The 26,965-nt window shown below is 48.5% G+C and overlaps 1 protein-coding gene across 7 annotated transcripts in view; it reads right to left on the bottom strand.

The window, feature by feature from the left end:
• Positions 1–26,965, bottom strand: part of DIAPH2 (diaphanous related formin 2) — a 1,634,550-nt gene that overhangs the window by 899,737 nt on the left and 707,848 nt on the right. For all 7 annotated transcript variants that reach the window (XM_073589842.1, XM_073589844.1, XM_073589848.1 and 4 more), the window contains one exon: positions 24,221–24,315. In XM_073589842.1, coding sequence (XP_073445943.1) covers positions 24,221–24,315 — 95 coding nt within the window. The remainder of the gene's footprint in view (positions 1–24,220; positions 24,316–26,965) is intronic.

The raw sequence follows: 26,965 nt of genomic DNA, 5'->3' as shown, positions 1-26,965 counted from the left end.
ACACTGGGGCCAGGACTGAGCACTGTGGTCCCCACTTGTAACACTGGGCCAGGACAGACCCTTGTGGTACCCCACTTGTAACACTGGGGCCAGGACAGAGCCTTGTGGTACCCCACTTGTAACGCTGGGGCCAGGACAGAGCCTTGTGGTACCCCACTTGTAACACTGGGGTCAGGACAGAGCCTTATGGTTCCCCACTTGTAACACTGGAGCCAGGACGCTGGTCGCATGCAGCGTCATGTGCCCGTAGGTGGAGCTACCGGAGGAGGCGCAGCAGGGGGCGGTGCTTAGTGGCGGCGATGCGCAGGCCGACGCTGTGGCCTGAAACGCTAATGTGAAACCACCCTTAGTAATGTAATAATAATCACAAAAATGTATGAACAGAAGTAATAGAATACAATTAGCAGAAATAAAATATGATCAAAACAATAATAACAAAATAGTAACAAATTTACAAAATTTCCTCAAATGTGTGATTTATGGTGCACCTGCTACTTATATAATATAAGCACACACTTGTGTCACACACGGCAAGAATAGGAGCAGCTCAGATACTCCTGATGCCGCCAACAACCGGAGGAGCCGTTACTTTTGCATTCGCTGCTTCTCTGGGATCATTCTCATCTTTTATTTCATCATGAACAATCTATTTTTCTGTCTTCTTATTTTTTAAGCCGATTATTAGCAGAATGCGGTAATCCGCCATCTTATTCTCGACACTTCTACACTATTACACCAGTTCTCAGAGAACAAGAACCATAATCCAGAAGGTGTTACATGAAACTGCCAGACTTGGAACTTTCCACCTTTTATTACAGCAGAAGCGATTGTGTCCAGGGCCCATTCAGCAGATACATGTCAAGTACATAGAATAGAATGCGCAGGCAACTAGCAAAACAGCTGAGAAATAAGGAAATTTTTTCACGTTAGTATAGCGTGGGTACCTCCGGTATGTCATTAGATATGTACAGATGATATAACGTGTGCTCATTTTTGCATCAACTAATTTGAGTTAACCAGAAGATTTTGTACTGAGAGTTACATTATAACAGCATGGTCATGTTATGGGGGAAATTGTTCTATGAAACTGTGAATTGTCAGAATTTGAGACAGAATTTTAGAATTTGAGCCCCTTGAGGAAGCGATAATACGCGAAACGTATGTTGGGGAATGGGACCAACGCAGGACTCTAATTATGGATAAATGCCGTAAATAACATTGAAGGGAACCTGTCATTCCCTCCAGGCGATTTTAAGTAACAGAGCCACCTTGTGCAGCACTAATGCTGCATTCTGTCAAGGTGGCTCTTTTATTTAGGGTACCTTCCACCGCAGAAATAATCTTTTTTTAAAATTGGTCAGACATACCTGATATTTGACAGGGGGGCAGGTCTTTCCCCATCTGACCGAGACGCCTCACATCCGTCACTCATGTCGTCCTGCGTTGTTTGCTCCGACTCTTCATTTTTCTTTTCAAATCCAGGCGCCTGCGCTGTAGTATGCATTCTGGGGCATACGCAGTGACCGCTGCCTGTCCTCTCTCATGACTTCCTGGCCTTCCTATTGCGCGGCCAGAGATGCCGCCCCATAGTTGCTTATGATTTCTTCACACTGCATGGGCATGCGCAGTAGTTATCTGCGGCTCTCATGCCCAAGGTTCCCAGCCCCACAGTATGAATAAATCATAAGCGATTGCGGGGCGGGATCTCTGGCTGCGCGTCCACGCAGGCGCGATAGGAAAGCCAGGAAGTCATGAGAGAGGACAGGCAGCGGTCACTGCGCATGCCCCAGAATACATACTACAGCGCAGGTGCCAGGATTTGAAAAAAAAATGAAGAGTCGGAGCAAACAACGCAGGAAGACATGAGTGACGGATGTGAGGCGTCTCGGTCAGATGGGGAAAGACCTGCCCCCCTGTCAAATATCAGGTATGTCCGACCAATTTTAAAAAAGATTATTTCTGCGGTGGAAGGTACCCTAAATAAAAGAGCCACCTTGACAGAATGCAGCATTAATGCTGCACAAGGTGACTCTTTTACTTAAAATCGCCTGGAGGGGGTGACAGGTTTCCTTTAATATTACTCTTTTTTGCAATTGTTGCAATGTGTCCAAACATAGATTTTGAGTAATGTGATCAACATTTACATACGCCCTTTTTGCCAGCACGAAACATTTGTTGCCCTTTTGGACAACACAGTGCTATCTGGCAACTGGGTGAAAATTTAATCATGAACACACTCTCACCGATATTTATTATACCCTCTGATGTATTAGAAATTGACACAAATCAACAGTTCTCTTGCCTTGTCATTGGCCCCCTTTTTTTACCCTGAGCAATGATCATAGAGATGTATATGTACCCATAGGGCTTCTTTCTTTATGTGTTTCACATCTATTGTAATACGTAAGATAATAAACTTTTGTATTGAATTTTAAATTGCATATTTACCGTATATACTCGTGTATAAGACAACCCGAGTATAAGCTGACCCCCCTAATTTTGCCACAAAAAAACTGGGAAAACTTATTGACTCACGTATAAGCCTAGGGTGGAAAATGCAGCAGCTACTGGTAAATTTCAAAAATAAAAATAGATACCAATAAAAGTAAAATTAATTGAGATATCAGTAGGTTAAATGCTTTTGAATATCCATATTGAATCAGGAGCCCCATATAATGCTTCATACAGTTCATGATGGCCCCATAAGATGCCCCCTACAAAATACACCCCATATAATGCTGAAAAGGTTAATAATGGCCCCATATGCTGCTCCATAAAATGCTCCATAGATTATGCCCCCATATGCTGCCCCATAAGATGTTCCATAGAATAGGCTCCATAAGATGCTCCATAGAATAGGCTCCATATCCTGCCACTGCTGCATATATAAAAAAAAAAAAATGACATACTCACCTCTCGTCGCTGGGGGCCAGGTGCCGGTGTCCTGAGCAGGCGGGGTCACCCGGTGCGTTATGGGAGTCAGGTGGCGGTGTCGCCGCTGGCTCAGGGCCCCGTCACCAGAGATATTCACCTGTCCCTGGTCCACCACTGTCTTCCGGGTCCTCTGTCAGTGACTGTTCGGCGCGCACTATGTCATCGCGCCCTCTGAACGTCACAATCAGAGGACGAGGAAGACAGAGCGGCATGCAGCAGTGGACTGGGTCAGGTTAATATCGCATATACTTACCCCCTGCTGGCGCAGTCTCTGCAGCTCCGCTTCTCTCACGGTCACAGACAGCGCTCCCTTCCTTCAGCAGTCACATGGTACCGCTGATAAAAGTTATGAATATACGCATATTCATGACTTTAATGAGCGGTACCAAGTGACCTTTGAAGGAGAGGCGTCTGAGACCGTGGGAGAAGCAGAGGGGCTGCAGAGATGCGCCGGGGGGGGGGTAAGTATGATCTGACACCCCCGCTCCCCCTCCCCTTGGCATATATGACTCGTATAAGCCGAGAGGGGGACTTTCAGCCCCAAATAAAGGGCTGAAAATCTTGGCTTATACGCGAGTATATACGGTAGCGTTTTCTCCTTATTTACTCATTATTATGAGTCGCCAACATATAGGTACGTTTATCATGTGGACCTGGTACCTGTGTCATAACTATATACACACGTGGTCAAAATTGTTGGTACCACTCGTTTAATGACAGAAAAACCCACAATAGTCACAGAAATAACTTGAATCTGACAAAATAATAAATAAAAAATCTATAAAAATGAACAAATGAAAGTCAGACATTGCTTTTCAACCATGCTTCCACAGAATTTTTAAAAAATAAAACTCATGAAATAGGCCTGCTTACTGTGCTAACCTCAACCGCAGCCGAGTGAGTAAAGACTTCTACATGTACAGCCGGTATAACCTGGGCATCTCCTGTATATAATCATATATATGCATCTGGTATAACCCGGGCATCTCCTGTATATAATTATATATATATATATATACAGCCAGTATAACTTAGGTATCTCTTGTATATAGTTATATATGTACAGCTGGTATAACCTGGTATATAATTATATATGAACAGCTGGTATAACCTGGGCATCTCCTGTATATAGTTATATATGTACAGCTGGTATAACCTGGGTATCTACTGTATATAATTATATGTGTACAGCTGTTATAACTGGGTATAATTATATGTGTACAGCTGGTATAACCTGGGTATAATTATATGTGTACAGCTGGTATAACTTGGGTATAATTATATATGTACAACTGGTATGACTTGGGTATAAATAAGAAAACATTTTTAAAATATATCACAGGAAAAGCTCCAGCCTAACCAACACCAGGGTATATCACCAATGCACCACAGGATGCAGGAGACCACATGATAAAGCTGGGGGGCAGCACAGGAGGAGTAAAATACTGATGGAAGCAGCCCCTCACAATCTTCCCAATTCATGGAGGAGCTGTATAGCATTAAACCAGCACCCAGATGGGGCTTGTGTAGGATGCCAGTCACACTGATACGTGTGGTGCGGTGTCCGGCTTACAGCCTAGTGATACAGGTGAATAGTAACAGTAACACCGCAGATGTGATGTCACACACAACAGCGTTACGGTCGGGCAGCGTCAGGACTTGACTGGTGTGTCATAGGGATGAATGGCAGCAGCCACCAACTGTAATGTAGGAGCCAGGTGCTGAACCAAAATGTGCGGAGCCTGCACCTGACCAGGTCACATCTCCATCACAGTTAGGACGTAGCAGAACTATGGGATCTGCAGGACATCACAGGGTCTGACCTGAAACAACTGATGGACATGGGCCTGACGATGCCACTGGCAGGGCACTACAAGCGGATGTGGCAATAGTGCTGGGCTCCGCGTACCCCTGCACTAATAGTGGCCAAATATCTTCTTCTGGCTGGATCTCTTGTGAGACCAAGGCCTCATTCACACCTCCGTTTGTCCCTTTTCCCATCAGACATCAGTGTATGGTTCGTGTGCCCCTTTTCCCATCAGTCATTAGTGTACAGTCCGTGTGTCCGTTCCCATCAGACATCAGTGTACGGTCTGTTTCTCCCTTTTCCCATCAGATAGTGTACAGTCCATGTGTCCCTTTTCCCATCAGTCAGCAGTGTACGGTCCATGTCTCCCTTTTGCCATCAGTCATCAGTGTACGGTCCGTGTGTCCGTATTCCCATCAGTCATTAGTATACGGTCCGTGTGTCCCTTTTCCCATCAGTCATGACTGTACGGTCCATGTGTCCCATCAGTCATCAGTGTACGGTCCGTGTGTCCCATCAGTCATCAATGTACGGTCCGTCTGTCCCATCAGTCATCAGTGTAAGGTCTGTGTGTCCCTTTTCCCATTAGTCATCAGTGTATGGTCCATACGTCCCTTCTCACAGCAGTCATCAGTATACGGTCCATGTGTCCCTTTTCCCAGCAGTCATCAGTGTACAGTCCGCGTTTCACACCAGTCATCAGTGTACAGTCCGTGTGTCCCATTAGTCATCAGCTTATGGTCCGTCTGTCCCATCAGTCATCAGTGTACGGTCAGTGTGTCCCATCAGTCATCAGTGTACAGTCCGTGTGTCCCTTTTCCCATCAGTCAGCAGTGTACGGTCCGTGTGTCCCTTTTCCCATCAGTCAGCAGTGTACGGTCCATGTGTCCCTTTTCCTATCAGTCATCAGTGTACGGTCCGTGTGTCCCTTTTCCCATCAGTCATCAGTGTACGGTCCGTGTGTCCCTTTTCCCATCAGTCATCAGTGTACGGTCCGTGTGTCCCTTTTCCCATCAGTCATCAGTGTACAGTCCACGTGTCCCTTTTCCCATCAGTTTCAATGATTTATACTGTAGGAACGAAAGATGCGCAAATAGGGTCTTATCCAATGATAAGGTATATAAATATAAAATATTCACTCACCCGCTGTAGGAGAGATAAAGCCTGGGAATAAAAACAGCAATCTTTCATCTCAACTGGAATTGTGTCTATTGTTTAGCAGCTCACGAAGTCCATAAAAAAAGTTCCATAAGGTTTTATTTTCCCTTTAGTTATCAGTGTATGGTCCGTGTGTCCCTTCCCCCATCAGTCGTCAGTGTACGGTCCGTGTCCCCCTTTTCCCATCAGTCATCAGTGTACGGTCCGTGTGTCCCTGTTCCCATCAGATATCAGTGTACGGCCCGTGTGTCCCTTTTCCCAGCAGTCAACAGTGTATGGTCCGTGTGTCCCTTTTCCCATCACTCATCAGTGTACGGTCCGTGTGTCCCTTTTCCATCAGTAGTCAGTGTACGGTCTGTGTGTCCCTTTTTCCATCAGTCATCAGTGAATGGTCCATGTGTCCCTTTTCCCAGCAGTCATCCATGTACGGCAAGGGGACTCTTTTCCCATCTATCAACAGTGTACGGTCCATGTGTCCCTTTTCCCAGCAGTCATCAGTGTGTGGTCCGTGTGTCCCTTTTCCCATCAGTCGTCAGTGTACGGTCCGTGTGTCCCTTTTTCCATCAGTCATCAGTGAACGGTCCATGTGTCCCTTTTCCCAGCAGTCATCCATGTACGGCCAGGGGACTCTTTTCCCATCAATCAACAGTGTACGGTCCATGTGTCCCTTTTCCCATCAGTGTATGGTCCGTGTGTCCCATCTCAAATTAGTCATCAGTGCATGGTGTGTGTGTCCCTTCTCCCATCAGTCATCAGTGCATGGTCCATGCGTCCCTTTTCCCATCAGTCATCAGTGTTTTTCATGGACGGATAAATGATGAAGCCTCTCCGATACTTTGCAGGAAAGCTGCATAAAAGAACCCCAATCCATGAAGTAGTGCATGAGCCCATAGCTGTGTGGCACCTCCCGGCTATTGTGGACATGGCGCTCCCGACCATTGTGGGCAGCATGCGGCGCTCCCAGTCACTGTGGGCAGCACGCGGCCCTCCAGGCCACTCTGGGCAGCACGCGGCGCTCCCAACCACTGTGGGCAGCATGCGGTGGCTCCCGACCACTGTGGGCAGCACGCGGCGCTCCCGGTCACTGTGGGCAGAACACGTCGCTACCGGCCACTGTGGGCAGAACACGTTGCTACCGACCAGTGGGCAGCATACGGCGGCTCCCGACCACTGTGGGTAGCACGCGGCGCTCCCGGTCACTGTGGGCAGGACACGGCGCTCCCGGCCATTGTGGGCAGCACGCAGCGCTCCCAGTTACTGTGGGCAGCACGCGTAGCTCTCGGTCACTGTGGGCAGCACGCGGCACTCCTGGCCACTCTTGGGCAGCACGCGGCGCGCTCCCGACCACTGTGGGCAGAACGCGTCACTACCGGCCACTGTGGGCAATACGCGGCGCTCCCGGCCACTCTGGGCAGCAGGCGGCGCTCCCGGCCACTCTGGGCAGCAGGCGGCGCTCCCGGCCACTCTGGGCAGCAGGCGGCGCTCCCGGCCATTGTGGGCTGCATGCAGCGCTCCCGGCCACTCTGGGCAGCAGGCGGCGCTCCCGGCCATTGTGGGCAGCACGCGGCGCTCCCGGTCACTGTGGGCAGCACGCGGAGCTCCCGGCCACACTAGGCAGCAGGCGGCACTCCCGGCCACACTAGGCAGCAGGCGGCACTCCCGGCAATTGTGGGCAGCACGCGGCGCTCCCGGCCACACTAGGCAGCACGCGGTGCTCCCGGTCACTGTGGGCAGCACGCGGAGCTCCCGGCTACACTAGGCAGCAGGCGGCACTCCCGGCCACACTAGGCAGCAGGCGGCACTCCCGGCCATTGTGGGCAGCACGCGGCGCTCCCGGCCACACTAGGCAGCAGGCGGCGATCCCGGCCATTGTGGGCAGCACGCGGCGCTCCCGGCCACACTAGGCAGCAGGCGGCACTCCCGGCCACACTAGGCAGCAGGCGGCACTCCCGGCCATTGTGGGCAGCACGCGGCGCTCCCGGCCACACTAGGCAGCAGGCGGCACTCCCGGCCACACTAGGCAGCAGGCGGCACTCCCGGCCATTGTGGGCAGCACGCGGCGCTCCCGGCCACACTAGGCAGCAGGCGGCACTCCCGGCCACACTAGGCAGCAGGCGGCACTCCCGGCCATTGTGGGCAGCACGCGGCGCTCCCGGCCACACTAGGCAGCAGGCGGCACTCCCGGCCACACTAGGCAGCAGGCGGCACTCCCGGCCATTGTGGGCAGCACGCAGCTCTCCCGGTCACTGTGGGTAGCACGCGGCGCCCACAGCCACTCTAGGCAGCACGCGGAGCTCCCGACCACTGTGGGCAGCAGGCGGCGCTCCCGGCCACTGTGGGCAGCAGGCGGCGCTCCCGGCCACTGTGGGCAGCAGGCGGCGCTCCCGGCCACTGTGGGCAGCAGGCGGCGCTCCCGGCCATTGTGGGCAGCAGGCGGCACTCCCGGCCATTGTGGGCAGCACGCGGCGCTCCCGGTCACTGTGGGCAGCACGCGGCGCTCCTGGCCACACTAGGCAGCAGGCGGCACTCCCGGCCACACTAGGCAGCAGGCGGCACTCCCGGCCATTGTGGGCAGCACGCGGCGCTCCCGGCCACACTAGGCAGCAGGCGGCACTCCCGGCCATTGTGGGCAGTACGCGGCGCTCCCGGTCACTGTGGGTAGCACGCGGCGCTCCCAGCCACTCTAGGCAGCACGCGGAGCTCCCGACCACTGTGGGCAGCACACGGCACTCCCGGCCATTGTGGGCAGCACACGGCACTCCCGGCCATTGTGGGCAGCACACGGCGCTCCCGGCCATTGTGGGCAGCACGCAGCGCTCCCGGCCACGGCTTCTATCTGTGTCATACCTCAGGAGCCGCCATCTGCTGTCTCCAGATAAATGAGTGAGCGATTTGTGTTTTTGACTTGTAAGATGTTTCTGTACAGATTGTGTAACATTAACAAGGTCAGAAAATGATACTTTAATGGAAGACGAGAGAGGAAAGCGCCAAAATAATAGACTTCCCTGCAAGTCGTTCTGCTGGAACACTGAGTGAGTCCGCAATGATTTCTTCATTATGCGGGAACCGGGTGGTTATCCACGGGCAAAAGGCTCTGCGCTGGAAACGGGGGCCGCATCACCACCAATGACCCCGTATATACTAATATACTGTATATTACCATATAATGACCCCCTCCCTATACACTAGTATATACAATATACTGTAAATCACTGTATAAAGACCCGGTATACACTAATATACACCATATACTATATATTTCTGTATAATGACCCAGTATACACTAATATACAGCATATCACCACCAATGACCCCTTATACTGTATATCACTGTGTAATGACCCTGTATACACTAATATATGCCGCATAATGACCCCGTATACTCTAACAGGTAGTACCATCCTCCAGCGTACCATACCTAAAACATTTCTAAACCTCTAAGACCAGTACATGTGCATCCAGATCTGCTCTTCTGTGCAGGGCTACTCACAAAATTCACCATTTTGAGATGTACTCTTCATACCCGTTCACTAGACCTGGACATAATGAATGCACCAAGCTGGCAGAAAGTCGCCAGCCACAATTCATGGGACCACGAGCCACATGTGGCTCCCAAGCTACAGGTTGGGGACCTCTGCCATATACTGTATATCACCGCATAATGACCCCATATACACTAATATACGCCGTATATTTACTCCATACACTGTATTTCACCATATAATGACCCCATATACACTAATATTGGAGTATAATGACCCATATACTGTATTTCACCATACAATGACCCCGCAGAAACTGATATACGCCGTATATTGACCCGATATACTGTATTTCACCATATAAAGACCTCGTATACAGTAATATACTCGTATAATGACCCCTTATAGGCCATATGCACACACTGAGTATTTGGTGAGTTTTTACCCCAGTATTTGTAAACCAAAACCAGGAGTGGAACGGTCAGAGGAAAAGCCTGATAGAAACATTTGCACCATTTCTGCATTTATCACCCACTCCTGGTTTTGGCTTACAAATACTGGGGTAAAAATACTCAGTGTGTGCACATGGCCTAACACTAATATACGCCGTATGCGGTTCCGATTCCCACTCTCCCCGTTTCTAGCACCAATGTAAGCACAGGGTGGACATTGATCTCGTGGGTCGCAGCTGCCGTGGTTTCCCGGTCACTCTTCTTGCACGGCGGAGGTGGCGTCGCCATCTCAGCTCATTCCCGTTAGTCCCCGGTTGTGATCCCGGCCTGTGACGACGCTGCAGAGGTGACCCCTGCTGGAGAAGTAGCTGAACTGCAGTCTCCGAAACTCCATAGAACCAGGACGGGAGCGGCCGCCGACCGGCTCCAACAGCTGCAGCAAGGACCGGACATCTGCAGACATAGCAGGAGCTCAAACCCACGGGGCCCCACACATGCCAGTGAGCGTGGCTGCAAGTCTCAGCCTGGAGGACCCAGCAGTGCAAGCTGTGTAATGCTCCTCTTGACCTGTGGTGGCGCTGCAGCAAGACTGAATACTTGCGTCTGGTGGAACTCGATGGCCCAGAGGTGGCGGCAATAATCTGATGTCCCAGCTGACACAACGTGGACAATCCAGGGTTCTCTGATCTCAGGAGCGTCGCCCCCCTGACTGCGGAGCGTCTGGTGGAACTCGATGGCCCAGAGGTGGCGGCAATAATCTGATGTCCCAGCTGACACGTGGACAATCCAGGGTCCTCTGATCTCAGGAGCGTCGCCCCCCTGACTGCGGAGCGTCTGGTGGAACTCGATGGCCCAGATGTGGCGGCAATAATCTGATGTCCCAGCTGACACAACGTGGACAATCCAGGGTCCTCTGAACTCAGGAGCATCACCCCCCCTGACTGCGGAGCGTCTGGTGGAACTCGATGGCCCAGAGGTGGCGGCAATAATCTGATGTCCCAGCTGACACGTGGACAATCCAGGGTCCTCTGATCTCAGGAGCGTCGCCCCCCTGACTGCGGAGCGTCTGGTGGAACTCGATGGCCCAGATGTGGCGGCAATAATCTGATGTCCCAGCTGACACAACGTGGACAATCCAGGGTCCTCTGAACTCAGGAGCATCACCCCCCCTGACTGCGGAGCGTCTGGTGGAACTCGATGGCCCAGAGGTGGCGGCAATAATCTGATGTCCCAGCTGACACGTGGACAATCCAGGGTCCTCTGATCTCAGGAGCGTCGCCCCCCTGACTGCGGAGCGTCTGGTGGAACTCGATGGCCCAGATGTGGCGGCAATAATCTGATGTCCCAGCTGACACAACGTGGACAATCCAGGGTCCTCTGAACTCAGGAGCATCGCCCCCCCCTGACTGCGGAGCGTCTGGTGGAACTCGATGGCCCAGATGTGGCGGCAATAATCTGATGTCCCAGCTGACACAACGTGGACAATCCAGGGTCCTCTGAACTCAGGAGCATCGCCCCCCCTGACTGCGGAGCGTCTGGTGGAACTCGATGGCCCAGAGGTGGCGGCAATAATCTGATGTCCCAGCTGACACAACGTGGACAATCCAGGGTCCTCTGAACTCAGGAGCATCGCCCCCCCTGACTGCGGAGCGTCTGGTGGAACTCGATGGCCCAGAGGTGGCGGCAATAATCTGATGTCCCAGCTGACACGTGGACAATCCAGGGTCCTCTGATCTCAGGAGCGTCGCCCCCCTGACTGCGGAGCGTCTGGTGGAACTCGATGGCCCAGATGTGGCGGCAATAATCTGATGTCCCAGCTGACACAACGTGGACAATCCAGGGTCCTCTGAACTCAGGAGCATCGCCCCCCCCTGACTGCGGAGCGTCTGGTGGAACTCGATGGCCCAGATGTGGCGGCAATAATCTGATGTCCCAGCTGACACAACGTGGACAATCCAGGGTCCTCTGAACTCAGGAGCATCGCCCCCCCTGACTGCGGAGCGTCTGGTGGAACTCGATGGCCCAGAGGTGGCGGCAATAATCTGATGTCCCAGCTGACACAACGTGGACAATCCAGGGTCCTCTGAACTCAGGAGCATCGCCCCCCCTGACTGCGGAGCGTCTGGTGGAACTCGATGGCCCAGAGGTGGCGGCAATAATCTGATGTCCCAGCTGACACGTGGACAATCCAGGGTCCTCTGATCTCAGGAGCGTCGCCCCCCTGACTGCGGAGCGTCTGGTGGAACTCGATGGCCCAGATGTGGCGGCAATAATCTGATGTCCCAGCTGACACAACGTGGACAATCCAGAGTCCTCTGAACTCAGGAGCATCGCCCCCCCTGACTGCGGAGCGTCTGGTGGAACTCGATGGCCCAGAGGTGGCGGCAATAATCTGATGTCCCAGCTGACACGTGGACAATCCAGGGTCCTCTGATCTCAGGAGCGTCGCCCCCCTGACTGCGGAGCGTCTGGTGGAACTCGATGGCCCAGAGGTGGCGGCAATAATCTGATGTCCCAGCTGACACCTGGACAATCCAGGGTCCTCTGATCTCAGGAGCGTCGCCCCCCTGACTGCGGAGCGTCTGGTGGAACTCGATGGCCCAGATGTGGCGGCAATAATCTGATGTCCCAGCTGACACAACGTGGACAATCCAGGGTCCTCTGATCTCAGGAGCGTCGCCCCCCTGACTGCGGAGCGTCTGGTGGAACTCGATGGCCCAGATGTGGCGGCAATAATCTGATGTCCCAGCTGACACAACGTGGACAATCCAGGGTCCTCTGAACTCAGGAGCATCACCCCCCCTGACTGCGGAGCGTCTGGTGGAACTCGATGGCCCAGAGGTGGCGGCAATAATCTGATGTCCCAGCTGACACAATGTGGACAATCCAGGGTCCTCTGAACTCAGGAGCATCGCCCCCCCCGACTGCGGAGCGTCTGGTGGAACTCGATGGCCCAGAGGTGGCGGCAATAATCTGATGTCCCAGCTGACACGTGGACAATCCAGGGTCCTCTGATCTCAGGAGAGTCGCCCCCCTGACTGCGGAGCGTCTGGTGGAACTCGATGGCCCAGATGTGGCGGCAATAATCTGATGTCCCAGCTGACACAACGTGGACAATCCAGGGTCCTCTGAACTCAGGAGCATCGCCCCCCCCTGACTGCAGACCGTCTGGTGGCACTCGATGGCCCAGATGTGGCGGCAATAATCTGATGTCCCAGCTGACACAACGTGGACAATCCAGGGTCCTCTGAACTCAGGAGAATCGCCCCCCTGACTGCGGAGCGTCTGGTGGAACTCGATGGCCCAGATGTGGCGGCAATAATCTGATGTCCCAGCTGACACAACGTGGACAATCCAGGGTCCTCTGATCTCAGGAGCATCGCCCCCCTGACTGCGGAGCGTCTGGTGGAACTCGATGGCCCAGATGTGGCGGCAATAATCTGATGTCCCAGCTGACACAACGTGGACAATCCAGGGTCCTCTGATCTCAGGAGCATCGCCCCCCTGACTGCGGAGCGTCTGGTGGAACTCGATGGCCCAGAGGTGGCGGCAATAATCTGATGTCCCAGCTGACACGTGGACAATCCAGGGTCCTCTGATCTCAGGAGCGTCGCCCCCCTGACTGCGGAGCGTCTGGTGGAACTCGATTGCCCAGATGTGGCGGCAATAATCTGATGTCCCAGCTGACACAACGTGGACAATCCAGGGTCCTCTGAACTCAGGAGCATCGCCCCCCCCTGACTGCAGACCGTCTGGTGGCACTCGATGGCCCAGATGTGGCGGCAATAATCTGATGTCCCAGCTGACACGTGGACAATCCAGGGTCCTCTGAACTCAGGAGCATCGTCCCCCCTGACTGCGGACCGTCTGGTGGAACTCGATGGCCCAGATGTGGCGGCAATAATCTGAAGTCACGGCTGACACAATGTGGACATTCCGGGGTCCTCTCATGTCAGGAGCACAGCACCCCCTGCATCCCACCTTCCCACAATCAGAAAGTGCTCTTTCAGCCACCGCTGACACACTGCAGAGGTGGCCGGTGACTGGGGCAATGAGCTGTAAACAATAAAAGAAAAAAAATCCCTTCGTTCTTGCGAACAATGAAAATTGAAAAGTTGCTTCTCTTTAAGGACTTTACTTTACCTATACAAAACCATTAAAGGGATCCTGACAGCGGATTCAGGATGTGCCTGTACCAAGGCAGCACGTACCAGGCACTGGCGGCATGATCGCAACCAGGAACGTCTGATTCTAGCGCGCCATGACGTTGCAAAGAAAAACTGACTTTAGAAGCCCCTTCTCCCGCCCCTGGCTCTGGAGTGATGGGTCTCTGCCTGTCAGTCAGTGGCAGCGGGCGGGGGAAGCCGCCAGGAGCCGCCTGTCAGTCTCCCCTGTAATGACAGCTTCTCGTATGTTCTCTTCGCCCTGCTATTTTAGGGTTAATCTTCTCCAAGTGGAATTCTGCTGAATCTCCGGCAATTCTTCCTTCTGACCGTGTGATTTTTTCGTTCTTTTTTCCTTCCTGCTCCTCGCCGGAGCCCGAGATGTGTATTTATGCTCTTCAAAGTAGATCTTATTTTTTACACTTACTCAACTGCTCTTAAAAGTATGATTAAGTGTTAAGATTAAGTATTTAATGGCGCTGCCAGGATGAGGGATGCACGCTGGCTTTTTCCATTTGATAAAAAGTAAAATACTTCAAATGCAGCTGGATGTGGAAAAAAGGCTCCGCGAGGAGCAGAAAGTGCGAGAAATGAAGGAGTTACCGTTGATGGGCAAAATGTGCTGTACTCGGAGGGGCTGTGACCAAGCACAAGCGCTCAGATCACCATGGCATGGCCCATTAGTTCATGACCCCTTCCCACCTATCGCAGCCCCTTTCCCATGATTTACACCTTTAGAATTACAAGATCCAAGAGAAGGATGAAGACAGATGGAAACGAGGTGGGATGGTGCACTGAACTGACGGCCGCGTCAACCTTTCACAAAGTTCAGATCCTGGAACACTTGACTTGGGTACCGCCGGAGTGGCTTCTTGCTCTGGTACCACCGGAGCGGATGCCGGTTCAGACTAAGAGGGTTCAGCAACAGTTTCAGAAACTAACAGAATAGATTCAGAGATTGGTTCAGGGATCTGGAAACTAATTGACAAGGACAAACTCAAACTAAAGAGGGCATAGTACAGGCACCTCTATACAGGGGAGAGTGCCTTAAAAACCAGATGCCTCTCAGCTATTGGCTGAGGGCAGATTCAGAGTGTGCATGTGTGCACTCGATTCTTAAAGGTGCAGCGCGCACTGTGACAAGCACAGGCCCAGGAGACCAGGAAGCCATGCAGGTAATGGAGACTACGCCGAGCGGCCGGGGCAGTGAGTAATGTGGCATCCAGTACAGAGACACAGAACAGAGTAAAACACATTACATGCCGAGACAGAGAACAGAAGGAATCCCAGTGCACCAGGGATATGGACCCGACAAGAGAAGGGAGCTCATGGTGTGATTATGTCAGCGGACGACATACTGGTCTAAAGGCCGTGAGAAGTTCTGCAGTGGACACAACTCCAAAAAGATGACAAGATTGCAAAGTGACAGGCATTGTCCTAGAGCCCTGGCAGAGCGTGCTGAACTTCAGTGGGATATGAATGGAGACCCTCTCTGTTCAGTTCAGATGACCAGATGGCAATGTAGGGGTGACAAGAACTACTTTACTGAGATATCGTTGGGTGCAATGCGTTTTGAGGCTCTTGGGACACTCATGGCCTGTTGGACCCTACAATCCTGCAACTCCTCTCTACCCATCAGGCACCCGGCCAGCCTGACATCAGCCCTGTGCACATTCATCTGTGTTTTTCATATACGGTATCACTTATAACGGTATCACATTGCGGCACGTCATGCACCTCTGGGTTATGTCAGGTTTATATCAGGGAAAATATGTGATCATTTAATACAAGTTAAAGTTTGTCCCAGGAAGAAGTTAGGCGAAACCCAGGGTGGACAGGAGCTGTAAAATCTTAAGATGTTTCATGTTGGAGAAATTACCAGCCCAGATAACGAGACAGGACAGAATTGATACTGGGACATAGTCATAGACTGGCACTGAAACTGCGAGGGAGGAGGATTCTAGAGGATTTGGTATGTGCATGTTCAGAATTCGATGCAGAAATTTCTGCATCTCTAGGCAGGAATGCGCAGCAGCAAAAATACGGGTTTTTGCTCCATTTTTACTTGGTTTTTGGTGCAGATCCCCCAAAATTATTATGGGCGAAATCTGCAGCAAAAACGCTGAAAGAATCGACGAGATGTAGATTTAAATCTGCGCCAAATCTGCAAGTCACTAATCAGCAGCGTGTGCACCGAGCATTACTGGACATGCCACATGTTAGACGTCAGTGGTCCGAGGTTATTCTAGAAGAAAGTGGGGCAAATGTCAGAGGCCCGGCGGATATTATAAATCTACATGAAGTCCAAATATAGGAAACACACTAACTGGAATGCTGGGAATTGTAGTTCTACAGCAGCAGTAAAGCTGCCGCCTCCCACACTGTATACATTGTACATGTGCTGCTCCAGTATCGGCCGGACATGAAAACAAAGTGATAAGGGGAGGCAGACATGACGATGGGAGGGAGGGACGAGATGGCTGCAGGGAAAAGGGGAAGATGAGCTGACAAGCTATGGTATAGGGGGCTACAAAGGAATTGACATGAGGGAGGTGGGGTTATATGAGGACACAAAGGACAGGGCAAGGGGCGAATCACTCTCTTTGTACTCAGACCTGAGAATTGGAGCAGATGTGGGTGGGGTTCACGAATCTGAAATAGTGTGGTCTTACCCAGAAAATGTTGTCAGGTGGCCCATCAGTTCATAACATCAACAAAGCATACAGGAAGTATCCAACAAAACATACATTAAAGTTAACAAGGAAGTATCCAAATTTGTGGAGCTGCACGGGAAAGTGGCGGTACGCCATGCAGTTTTTTTATTTTTTAATCGTATGGAAAAGGGTTTTGGTTGGCAGATGGAATACACCTAAATGCGGTGGGGATGGATTTATGGACTTGGGGACTAGAAAAAAAAAAGGATACAGGAGGCCACAGCAGTGCCCTTTGGTGGGGTCTTGAGCACTTGAGTGGGTCAAGGTGCTCTCGGTGTGGCGCTGGTGGGTCCTCGAAGTTTGGCTAAATTACGGTTTTGGGGATCCCTGAAATACAAGGATCTCCTTCATTGGACGGTGTTGTGATGGTGGTCTGGTGAGACTGGGTGATACCCGGCGGTGGAACGTCAGATTCATATTAATGAAAAAATTGGGTGACACCCGGCGACGGAGCGCCGGGGTCACAGTACTAGGAGTTTGGGTGATACCTGGTGATAGAATGACGGGATCACATTGGCAGGAGGGAACCTCTCCCTCGGATTATTGGTGCTTCTGGGTCTTGTGGCTAGAAGTAAGATTGGGAGGGAAGGGGCAATGCCCTGGAATGATAAACTACCAGAACGGGATCACATTGGCAGTAGGGCAACCTCTCCCTCGGATTATTGGTGCTTCTGCGTTTCGTGGCTAGAAGTAAGGTTTGGAGGGAAGGAGCAATGCCCTGGAATGATGAACTACCAGACCCCCCCTTTTTAGCTTCGAGGACCTCACCAAGTGTCTCTTAAGTATCAAAAATATCAATAAATTGGCTGCTGTGGCCGTTTACACCCAAGAATGGTTGTGCTGGTCTTTGAAGGGGGGGGGGGGACAGGGATTTATCCACGAGGAGTCGGCCTTACCAGAGTGATGAATACACTTATTACTTAAATCCATCCACGTAATGGCAACAGATCAGGAGAGAAAACAACCAATTACGTGACATAAGTGAGAAGATCCAATCGCTACTTCTGCTCCGATACATGAAGCTTTTCCTCCAAGCTCAACACAAAGTAATTGAACTTTTTTTGTTGTAAAATGAAACAAGTTATCAGTAAAATGTAGTCCGTCCCCGTCAGTCTGACAACTTAATTACCTTCATCTATCTGCTCCTTTTCATTCTGAATTGTAAGAAATATTAAGCCTGACAACTGCGAGTAATCGGGACCCAAACACAGAAGACGTGCGTCAGCCAAAACGACCGCTGCCCATGCTGAAGCCAACAAGATGGGAGTACACCGGCACAAGAATGGCAACATCCATGGAAAAAAGGCACTTCAGATGTCAGTCTTATTACAGTAACTACAACCCCCCAAATACACCTATGCCTGATTAGCGAGGGTCCGGGAAGCTGGGACAGGAGCTGCTGATTACTAGGGTCCAAAAGTTTCAAAACTGAATCAAGAAAAAAGTCTTTTCACATATAATAAAAAGCTCCAGGATACATAAAACAAAAATTTACAGTGAAAATCACAGAGGAAAAAAAAAAAGCGTAACCAATTCATACAAGTCTAAGGAGAAATTTAGAATAAAATGTGTGTTCGCTGTGACGGGGTATGTGACAGAGCAGGAAGAGACACCGGGATGATAAACAATCTAACGAGATTTCTTGGAACGGGGAACTGGGCAGCACAAATGAAGGCAATTCTGCAGCGTCCGCAATGAGTCCACAACAAATCCACAATGAGTTCACACATACAGAGCAGATCCGGGGGCGCCACCCGGCAATCCGACGCCAGGAAAATATAGAAAAAGTCTTTGGATGAGTTCAATGGATCCAGCAGATAAGGGACACAACACAGTCCCACGTGGCAGCTTCTAACAATATGCACGGTCACCAGGATCTCGCCTCAGCATAAGATCCCAGCTCTTCACAGGTCACCACACAACTGACTAGGCCAAAAATATGAGTCTATTGTCCCGTGTCCTGAGAACAGCCCATCGATGGGGGAGGTTCACACCAACTTTAACATGTAGCTACATTGAGAAGTTTCTAGAAGCTACCGGCTTCGCTGTGTTCTACAGGTTTGTGTATTGGATGAGTCCCATGATGAGAAGAACAAAGACACTAGATGCAGTAGGAACACAGGCCAGGGAAGGGATACGCTGTTACATTCCCCTCTATATAAAAGAGTAATACTACTAAATTACTACCCTTATATACAAGATATAACGCCTATAATACTGCCCCTATGTACAGGAATATAACTACTATAATACTGCCCCTATGTACAAGAATATAACTACTATAATATTGCCTCCTATGTACAAGAATATAACTACTATAATACTGCTCCTATGTACAAGAATATAACTACTATAATACTGCTCCTATGTACAAAAATATATCTACTATAATACTGCCCCTATGTACAAGAATATAACTACTATAATACTGCTCCTGTGTACAAGAATATAACTACTATAATACTGCCCTCTGTGTACAAGAATATAACTACTATAATACTACTCCTATGTACAAGAATATAACTACTATAATGCTGCCCCTATGTACAAGAATATAACTACTATAATACTGCCCTCTATGTACAAGAATATAACTACTATAATACTACTATGTACAAGAATATAACTACTATAATGCTGCCCCTATGTACAAGAATATAGCTACTATAATACTGCCCCCTATGTACAAGAATATAACTACTATAATACTGCTCCTATGTACAAGAATATAACTACTATAATACTGCCCCTATGTACAAGAATATAACTACTATAATACTGCTCCTATGTACAAGAATATAACTACTATAATACTGCCCCTATGTACAAGAATATAACTACGTTAATACTGCCCCTATGTACAAGAATATAACTACTATAATACTGCCCCTATGTACAAGAATATAACTGCTATATTACTGCCCCCTATCTACAAGAATATAACTACTATAATACTGCTCCTATGTACAAGAATATAACTACTATAAGGCTATGTGCACACGCTGCGGATTCACCTGCGGGTTTTTCTGTGCGGAACCACAGGTAAAACCGCAGGTAAAGTGACCTGCGGATTGGTCTGCGGTTTTCCCCTGCAGTTTCACACCTCTACTATGTTAAAGGTGTGAAACCACAGCGGAATCCGCAGAAACAACATGCTACGGTTTGAAAACTGCAGAAAAACCGTGCGGAAAAAAACGCAGCGTGAGCACTGCGGTTTTGAAAACCCACAGGGTTACATGGTACTGTACCATGTCTGAGGAACTGCTGCGGTTCCGCAGGGCCAAAACCGCAGCGGAACCGCAGCAAAAACCGCAGCGTGAGCACATAGCCTAATACTGCCCCCTATGTACAAGAATATAACTAATACTGCCCCTATGTACAAGAATATAACTACTATAATACTGCTCCTATGTACAAGAATATAACTACTATAATGCTGCCCCTATGTACAAGAATATAACTACTATAATGCTGCCCCTATGTACAACAATATAACTACCATAATACTGCCCCTATGTACAGGAATATAACTAGTATAATACTGCCCCTATGTGCAAGAATTTAACTAATACTGCTCCTATGTACTAGAATATAACTACTATAATACTGCCACCTATGTACAAGAATATAACCAATATAATACTGCTCCTGTGTACAAGAATATAACTACTATAATACTGCCATGTACAAGACTATAACTACTATAATACTGCCCCTTATGTGCAAGAATATAACTACTATAATACTGCTCCTATGTACAAGAATATAACTATAATAATGCTCGTATGTACAAGAATATAACTACTATAATACTGCCCCTATGTAATAGAATATAACTACTATAATGCTGCCCCTATGTACAAGAATATAACTACTATAATACTGTCCCCTATGTACAAGAATACAACTACTATAATACTGCCCCCTATGTGCAAGAATATAACTACTATAATACTGCTCCCTATGTACAAGAATATAACTACTATAATTCTGCCCCCTATGTATAATAATCTTTCTATGTACAAGAATATAACTACTATAATACTGCTCCTATGTACTAGAATATAACTACAATAATACTGCCACTATGCACAAGAATATAACTACTATAATACTGTTCCTATGTACATGAATATAACTACAATAATACTGCCACTATGCACAAGAATATAACTACTATAATACTGTTCCTATGTACATGAATATAACTACTATAATACTGCTCCTATATACAAGAATATAACTGCTATAATGCTGCTCCTATGTACAAGAATATAACTACTATAATACTGCTCCTGTGTACAAGAATATAACTACTATAATACTGTCGCTATATACAATAATATAACTACAATAATACTGCCCCTATGTACAAGAATATAACTACTATAATACTGTTCCTATGTACATGAATATAACTACCATAATACTGCTCCTATGTACAAGAATATAACTACAATAATACTGCCCCTATGTACAAGAATATAACTACTATAATACTGTTCCTATGTACAGGAATATAACTACTATAATACTGTCCCCTATGTACAAGAATATAACTACTATAATACTGCTCCCTATGCACAAGAATATAACTACTATAATACTGCCCCCTATGTACAAGAATATAACTACTATAACACTGCCCCTATGTACAAGAATATAACTACTATAATACTGCTCCCTATGCACAAGAATATAACTACTATAATACTGCCCCCTATGTACAAGAATGTAACTACTATAATACTGCTCCTATATACAAGAATATAACTACTATAATACTGCCCCTATGTACAAGAATATAACTACTATAATACTGCTCCTATGTACAAGAATATAACTACTATAATACTCCTCCTATGCACAAGAATATAACTACTATAATACTGCTCCTATATACAAGAATATAACTACTATAATACTGCCCCTATGTACAAGAATATAACTACTATAATACTGCCCCTATGTACAAGAATATAACTACCATAATACTGCCCCTATGTACAAGAATATAACTACTATAATACTGCTCCTATATACAAGAATATAACTACTATAATACTGCCCCTATGTACAAGAATATAACTACCATAATACTGCCCCTATGTACAAGAATATAACTACTATAATACTGCCCCTATGTACAAGAATATAACTACTATAATACTGCTCCTATGTACAACACACACAGGGGAAGAGACAAAAATGGGACAGACAGAAAGGAAAATACTGAGCTCACAATCTGCTGCTAAGCTCCACAGCAGCAGAGTAAATGGCACCAGGTATCCAGGACTCCAGTAGGGGCAACACCACCATCACAGGAGAGCTCCACACACCTAGCTGGTCTGCATAGAAGTAACTCTGTAACCAAGGATCAGCAGATGGGTCATGTGACTATTTATAGGGAGGTAGGAGTGGTCACAACCAACATCAGCCTAAAAGAAACTGCCAATGACAGACTGATATTAAAGGGAACCTGTCAGCTGTTTTGGCCGCTGTAAGCTACGGCCACTGCCTTTCAGGGCTTATCTACAGCATTCTATAAGCCCCTGGTCCAACCTGAAAGATAAGAAAAATAAGTTTTATTATACTCACCCGGGGAGGGGGAGTCCGATGCGGTCTGATCCGATGGGTGTTGCAGGTCCAGGTCCAGCGCCTCCTATCTTCTTGCAATGCCGTCCTCCTGCTCGCTTCATCGCTCCCGGCATCACGCTCCTGCGCAGGCTTACTTCTCGGCCCTGTTGAGGGTAGAGCAAAGTACTGTGGTGCGCAGGCGCTGGGCCTCTCTGACCTTTCCCGGTGCCTGCGCACTTCAGTACTTTTTCTTATCTTGCAAGTCGGATTGGGGGCTTATCTACAGTATTATATAATGCTGTAGATAAGCCCTGAAAGGCAGTGGTCGCATCTTGTAGCGGCCAAAACAGGTGACAGGTTTGCTTTAACTCTTGCTGGACCAAAGGAAAAAACAACATTTATTTTTCAGCAGACCCAAAGCTGCCACAAATCCCTTAATGATTTGTGACGAGTTTGTGATACTCTGCTGGGAGTTGTCGGTGCTATATGTGTCTGTGTGTCACCACTGGTTGTGATGTCATTTCTGATCTGTGAATGTTGCTGCTTGTATGCAGAGATGATTTATTGAGTCTTCCTATAAAGTTTATGTCCGGACACGTCTGTAGGTAAGGAGCGCACTGATCTCAGCATTGCTGGTCCGTTACTGACGGTTCGGCATTATGGAGGCCGCAGTTATTTCTTCATTGGCTCATACTTATTGTCAATTCTCCCCTTTGTGGACTCACACACAAACTCATTAATAGATACAACATTTCTCCGATTGGTCGTGAATTAATAGCGATCAGTTGTGTATCACACATGCATCAGTAATCAGGGGATTAAATCACTGTCTGAGCTTTTCAAATAATGAATATTTACAATCCATCAACCTCTGAGAACATGAAAACTTTAAAGCTTTTTTAGAAGGATTTGGAGAGATTGGGAACAGAGATGAACAAATATTCGTGAACCAAACTGCAACACTATAGAGCAGTGGTCCCAACCTTTCTGACCTTGAGAGCCACATTCAGCATAGAGAGAGGGTCGCGGGCCACATTCAGCACTGAGAGAGGGTCATGAGCCACATCCAGCTCCCACCCCTTTCAAAGTAGTGTCACTCAAAACCCCCATTACAGGTATAGTGATAACCAATGCTTTTCCACAGACATCACTCCAAAGCAGTACACTGAGATCCAGGGGTTGTTCCGGGGTTGTTCCCACAATACCCCCATTCAGTATTCTCCCATCAAGGAGTCCCAACACACTGTCACATCCAGCTTTGAGCACCTCCTCTAACAGAGGTAGTACCATCCTCCAGCGTACCATGCCTAAAACATCTCTAAGACCAGTAAATGTGCATCCAGATCTGATCTTCTGTGCAGGGCTACTCACAAAATTCAACATTTTGAGATGTACTCTTCATACCTGTTCGCTAGACCTGGACCTAATGCACCAAGCTGGCAGACAGTCGCCAGCCACAATTCATGGGACCGCGAGCCACATGTGGCTCCCAAGCTACAGGTTGGGGACCCCTGCTATAGAAGATCTATGGAGGTCTCGTCTGCCCCCAAAAGAAAGGTGGAAATTAATTTCTGTGGACCCTGCTGCATAATGATGGGACCGACAAGGATGGTGTTATGGGAAAATTCAACAGAAACCAGTTAGAAGCCATTGACGATCTGTCCTGTGTGCACAACAGTAGCAGCAAATATTCCACTGCAAGAGGGCGTCACGTGCTGTTTAAAAAGGGTGACTCCGGACCATCGGCTTCAGTTAAGATCTTGACACCATACCAGCCAAGCCTGCAAGGCCATATAAAGCTGCTGTCATCACTCTCCATATGACCACATAAAGTACAGCGAGAAGAATGAGGTCAAGACTCTCAAAGCACTTGGATGACCTTCATAAAGCCAAATAATTATAGCAGAAAACCTGCATCGGAAACCTCACATACCTGAATTAAAGATTCGGACAGTTTTGCTTCATCCACTTCAAGGACAATGTTCTTAATTTCTTCGTAAGTCATCCGATAAGATCCCAAGAAGATGGCTGTAGGATAAAGAACAGGAAATACGGACCAATGGAGGAGCGGTGGTGATGGTACACTGGGTCTGGCAGAACATTGACAAGAAGATATGGAGATTTATGTGTCTCTTACAGAAGATACAATGTTCACCTGATCTAATGATACTTCTGTAATAGCTGGAGAGAAGCTCGGTAACATGTGGTTCCTGGCTTCTTTGTCGTGTCTTCATCTACATTGCATTGTCTCCAACTCCAGGTCATTCTCTCCATGTGGTGGAGCTACGAGCTAAGCCACATATTCTACACTGATTCCATGTAAAGGAGTCATTGAATTTCCGTTTCACAAGTCCACGCCATTTCTAATACACCACAGGAGATTTCTTGCCTTTGAAAACAGCTGGTTTTCATTGACACATTTCCTACCACGCTCTAGCCAAAGAAATGTGCCGTAAACTGTGCCCAATACTGGTCCTACAGCTTTCACGTTCATATACATTGCTTTAATGATTTTTCAGATAATTGGCTGATGTCCCGTCACCAGACAAATTCTGAATCTCACGTAAGACTTCAACTCCTCACGTTCAGCACCAAGTATGACACAATGTATCAGGGGACTAGAAGGATCAACTACAGTGGATATAAAAAGTCTACACACGCCTGATAATATGTGTTACACCCAACAGTCGCACACATTTTCCAGACCCACTACTCTACTGTGCCAGGCCTGCCCAGGAAGGGGCGCAGCTAAGCAGCTACCTGGTGTTCAGCGGAACTACTGATCGTGGAGACAGACTGGGCTGCAAGTAGTCCACAGGTTCCACTCCTGGGCAGTACCGGATACCACAGCTGCTGACCCCAGGGCTATGACTAGGGCTATCACTAGGGCTATGTTTAGGCACACAGGTCTAGGATACTGGATCAGGGATTGGCTGCACACGGACCGGGGGACAATGTTCAGGCACTGGCTGCACTGGGACCAGGGGACTTTGGGGCAGTGAGTAAGCCGATGTCCCAACTTGGAGGTAGAAGGGGACACCATGCCAAAGCGTCAGCCACTGCGCTGCAATATGCCGGGTGTTTATGATGTAGAAGAATAATTTCATAATTTTCCCCTTTAATGTCGGCAATAATCTGTACAAATCCATTGAGAAACAAACTGAAATCATTATGAGGGAAATATTAATAAAACTACAGTAATACAGATACATAAGTGTCCACACTAGAGATGAGCGGATCAGACAATTACAATTTGCACGATGCTTGTGGATTTTCCTAAGAAATGTTAGGAGCTCCTCTCCACGAGCTGGATGTCCCTTATTCTGCTCCAGTATCTCTACACAATGAAAGTAATTTATACAATCCTTGTACTCACCACTCCGGCCCTCCGCTTCTCACTGTCACTGAGCCTCGCCGCATCTTTTGATCCCCAAGAGCTGAAATCTCCGAGTCTCTGTAGGCCTGGGAGGGTTCTGTGCAAGCATGCCAAAGGTCATAACATCATGACCCCCACAACTTGCGATATGAGCTTGTGCATACATGCACAAAACATCCCGGGCCTCATCAGAGCCAGAAGTCCTGGCCCAGCATGAGAAGCCCAGAGACTTCAGTGCTCATGGCCGGGATCAGAAGGTGCGACGGGGACCGGACAGGTGATGGTGAGGAGCAGAGAGGCCACAGAGGTGAGGCAAATATATTTTATTTCCTAATCCTCTTGATGGCCATTTATGGCTCAAAAAATGGCCTAGAACGTGATGTCCCTCAAAAACTGATCAAAAGACAAGAAGAAAATTAAGGCTGGAGGCTGCAAGAGGCCAAGAGCAACAAGAATAAAGGAGCTGCAGGAATTTCTGTCCAGTCCTGGTTGTGTCCTGCATGTGACCACAATCTCCCATATTCCTCATATGTGGAGTTGAATGGGAAAATGGAAGCTTTTTCTTACAAAGAAAACATCCAAGTCCGGTGATATTTTCCAAAACCTCCATCACGACTAACAAAAGCATGTGGGGAATGTGTTCTGTCTGATGAGACAGAGGTGGAGCTTTGTGGCCAGTATTGCAAAAGTTACAGCATATTTGGTGCCAACACTGCACATCCCTAGAAGACCCCCCCACCCGTACAGTGAGGCATGGTGGGGGCAGCATTGAGCTTTGGGGCTGGTTTTCTCCATCTGGTACTGAGAATTTAGTCAAGGTGAAGGAAATTATGAACATTTCCAAATATCAGTCAATTTAACATCAGAACCTTCCGTCCTGTGCTAAAAAGCTCAAGATGAAGAGGAATTTCACCTTTCAGTACAATGACCCTAAGCGTCCTCCAAATCATCAAAACAATGGCTTCTCCAGAAGAAGATCAAAGTCCTGGAACGGTAGAGCCCAGACCTGGTCCCAAGGGCCCATCTGGGATGACCTGATGAGGGTGCTGTACACAGGAGATGCCCCGCAATCTGACAGATGTTGAGCTGCTGCAACGAAGAGCCGGCAGAGATTGCCAATTCTAGATGTGCCGCACTTATAGACCCTGACCCAAAAAGACTGAACGCTGCCAGTAACCCACAGGGGACTGCACCAAAGTATTTTAGTGCAGATTTATGCAACCACATTATTATACTTCTTTTTTTTTCCAACCTGAAAAATATTTCTGTTTGTTCTTCACTGCATTTGTACAGATTTTGGGC

Source organism: Dendrobates tinctorius, unplaced genomic scaffold (genome assembly GCF_039654945.1).
Source record: "Dendrobates tinctorius isolate UK_male_01 unplaced genomic scaffold, ASM3965494v1 ptg000114l, whole genome shotgun sequence".
Lineage (NCBI taxonomy): Eukaryota > Metazoa > Chordata > Amphibia > Anura > Dendrobatidae > Dendrobates > Dendrobates tinctorius.
Note: the sequence above shows the minus strand (reverse complement) of the source record. Positions and strands in the feature narration are given on the sequence as shown.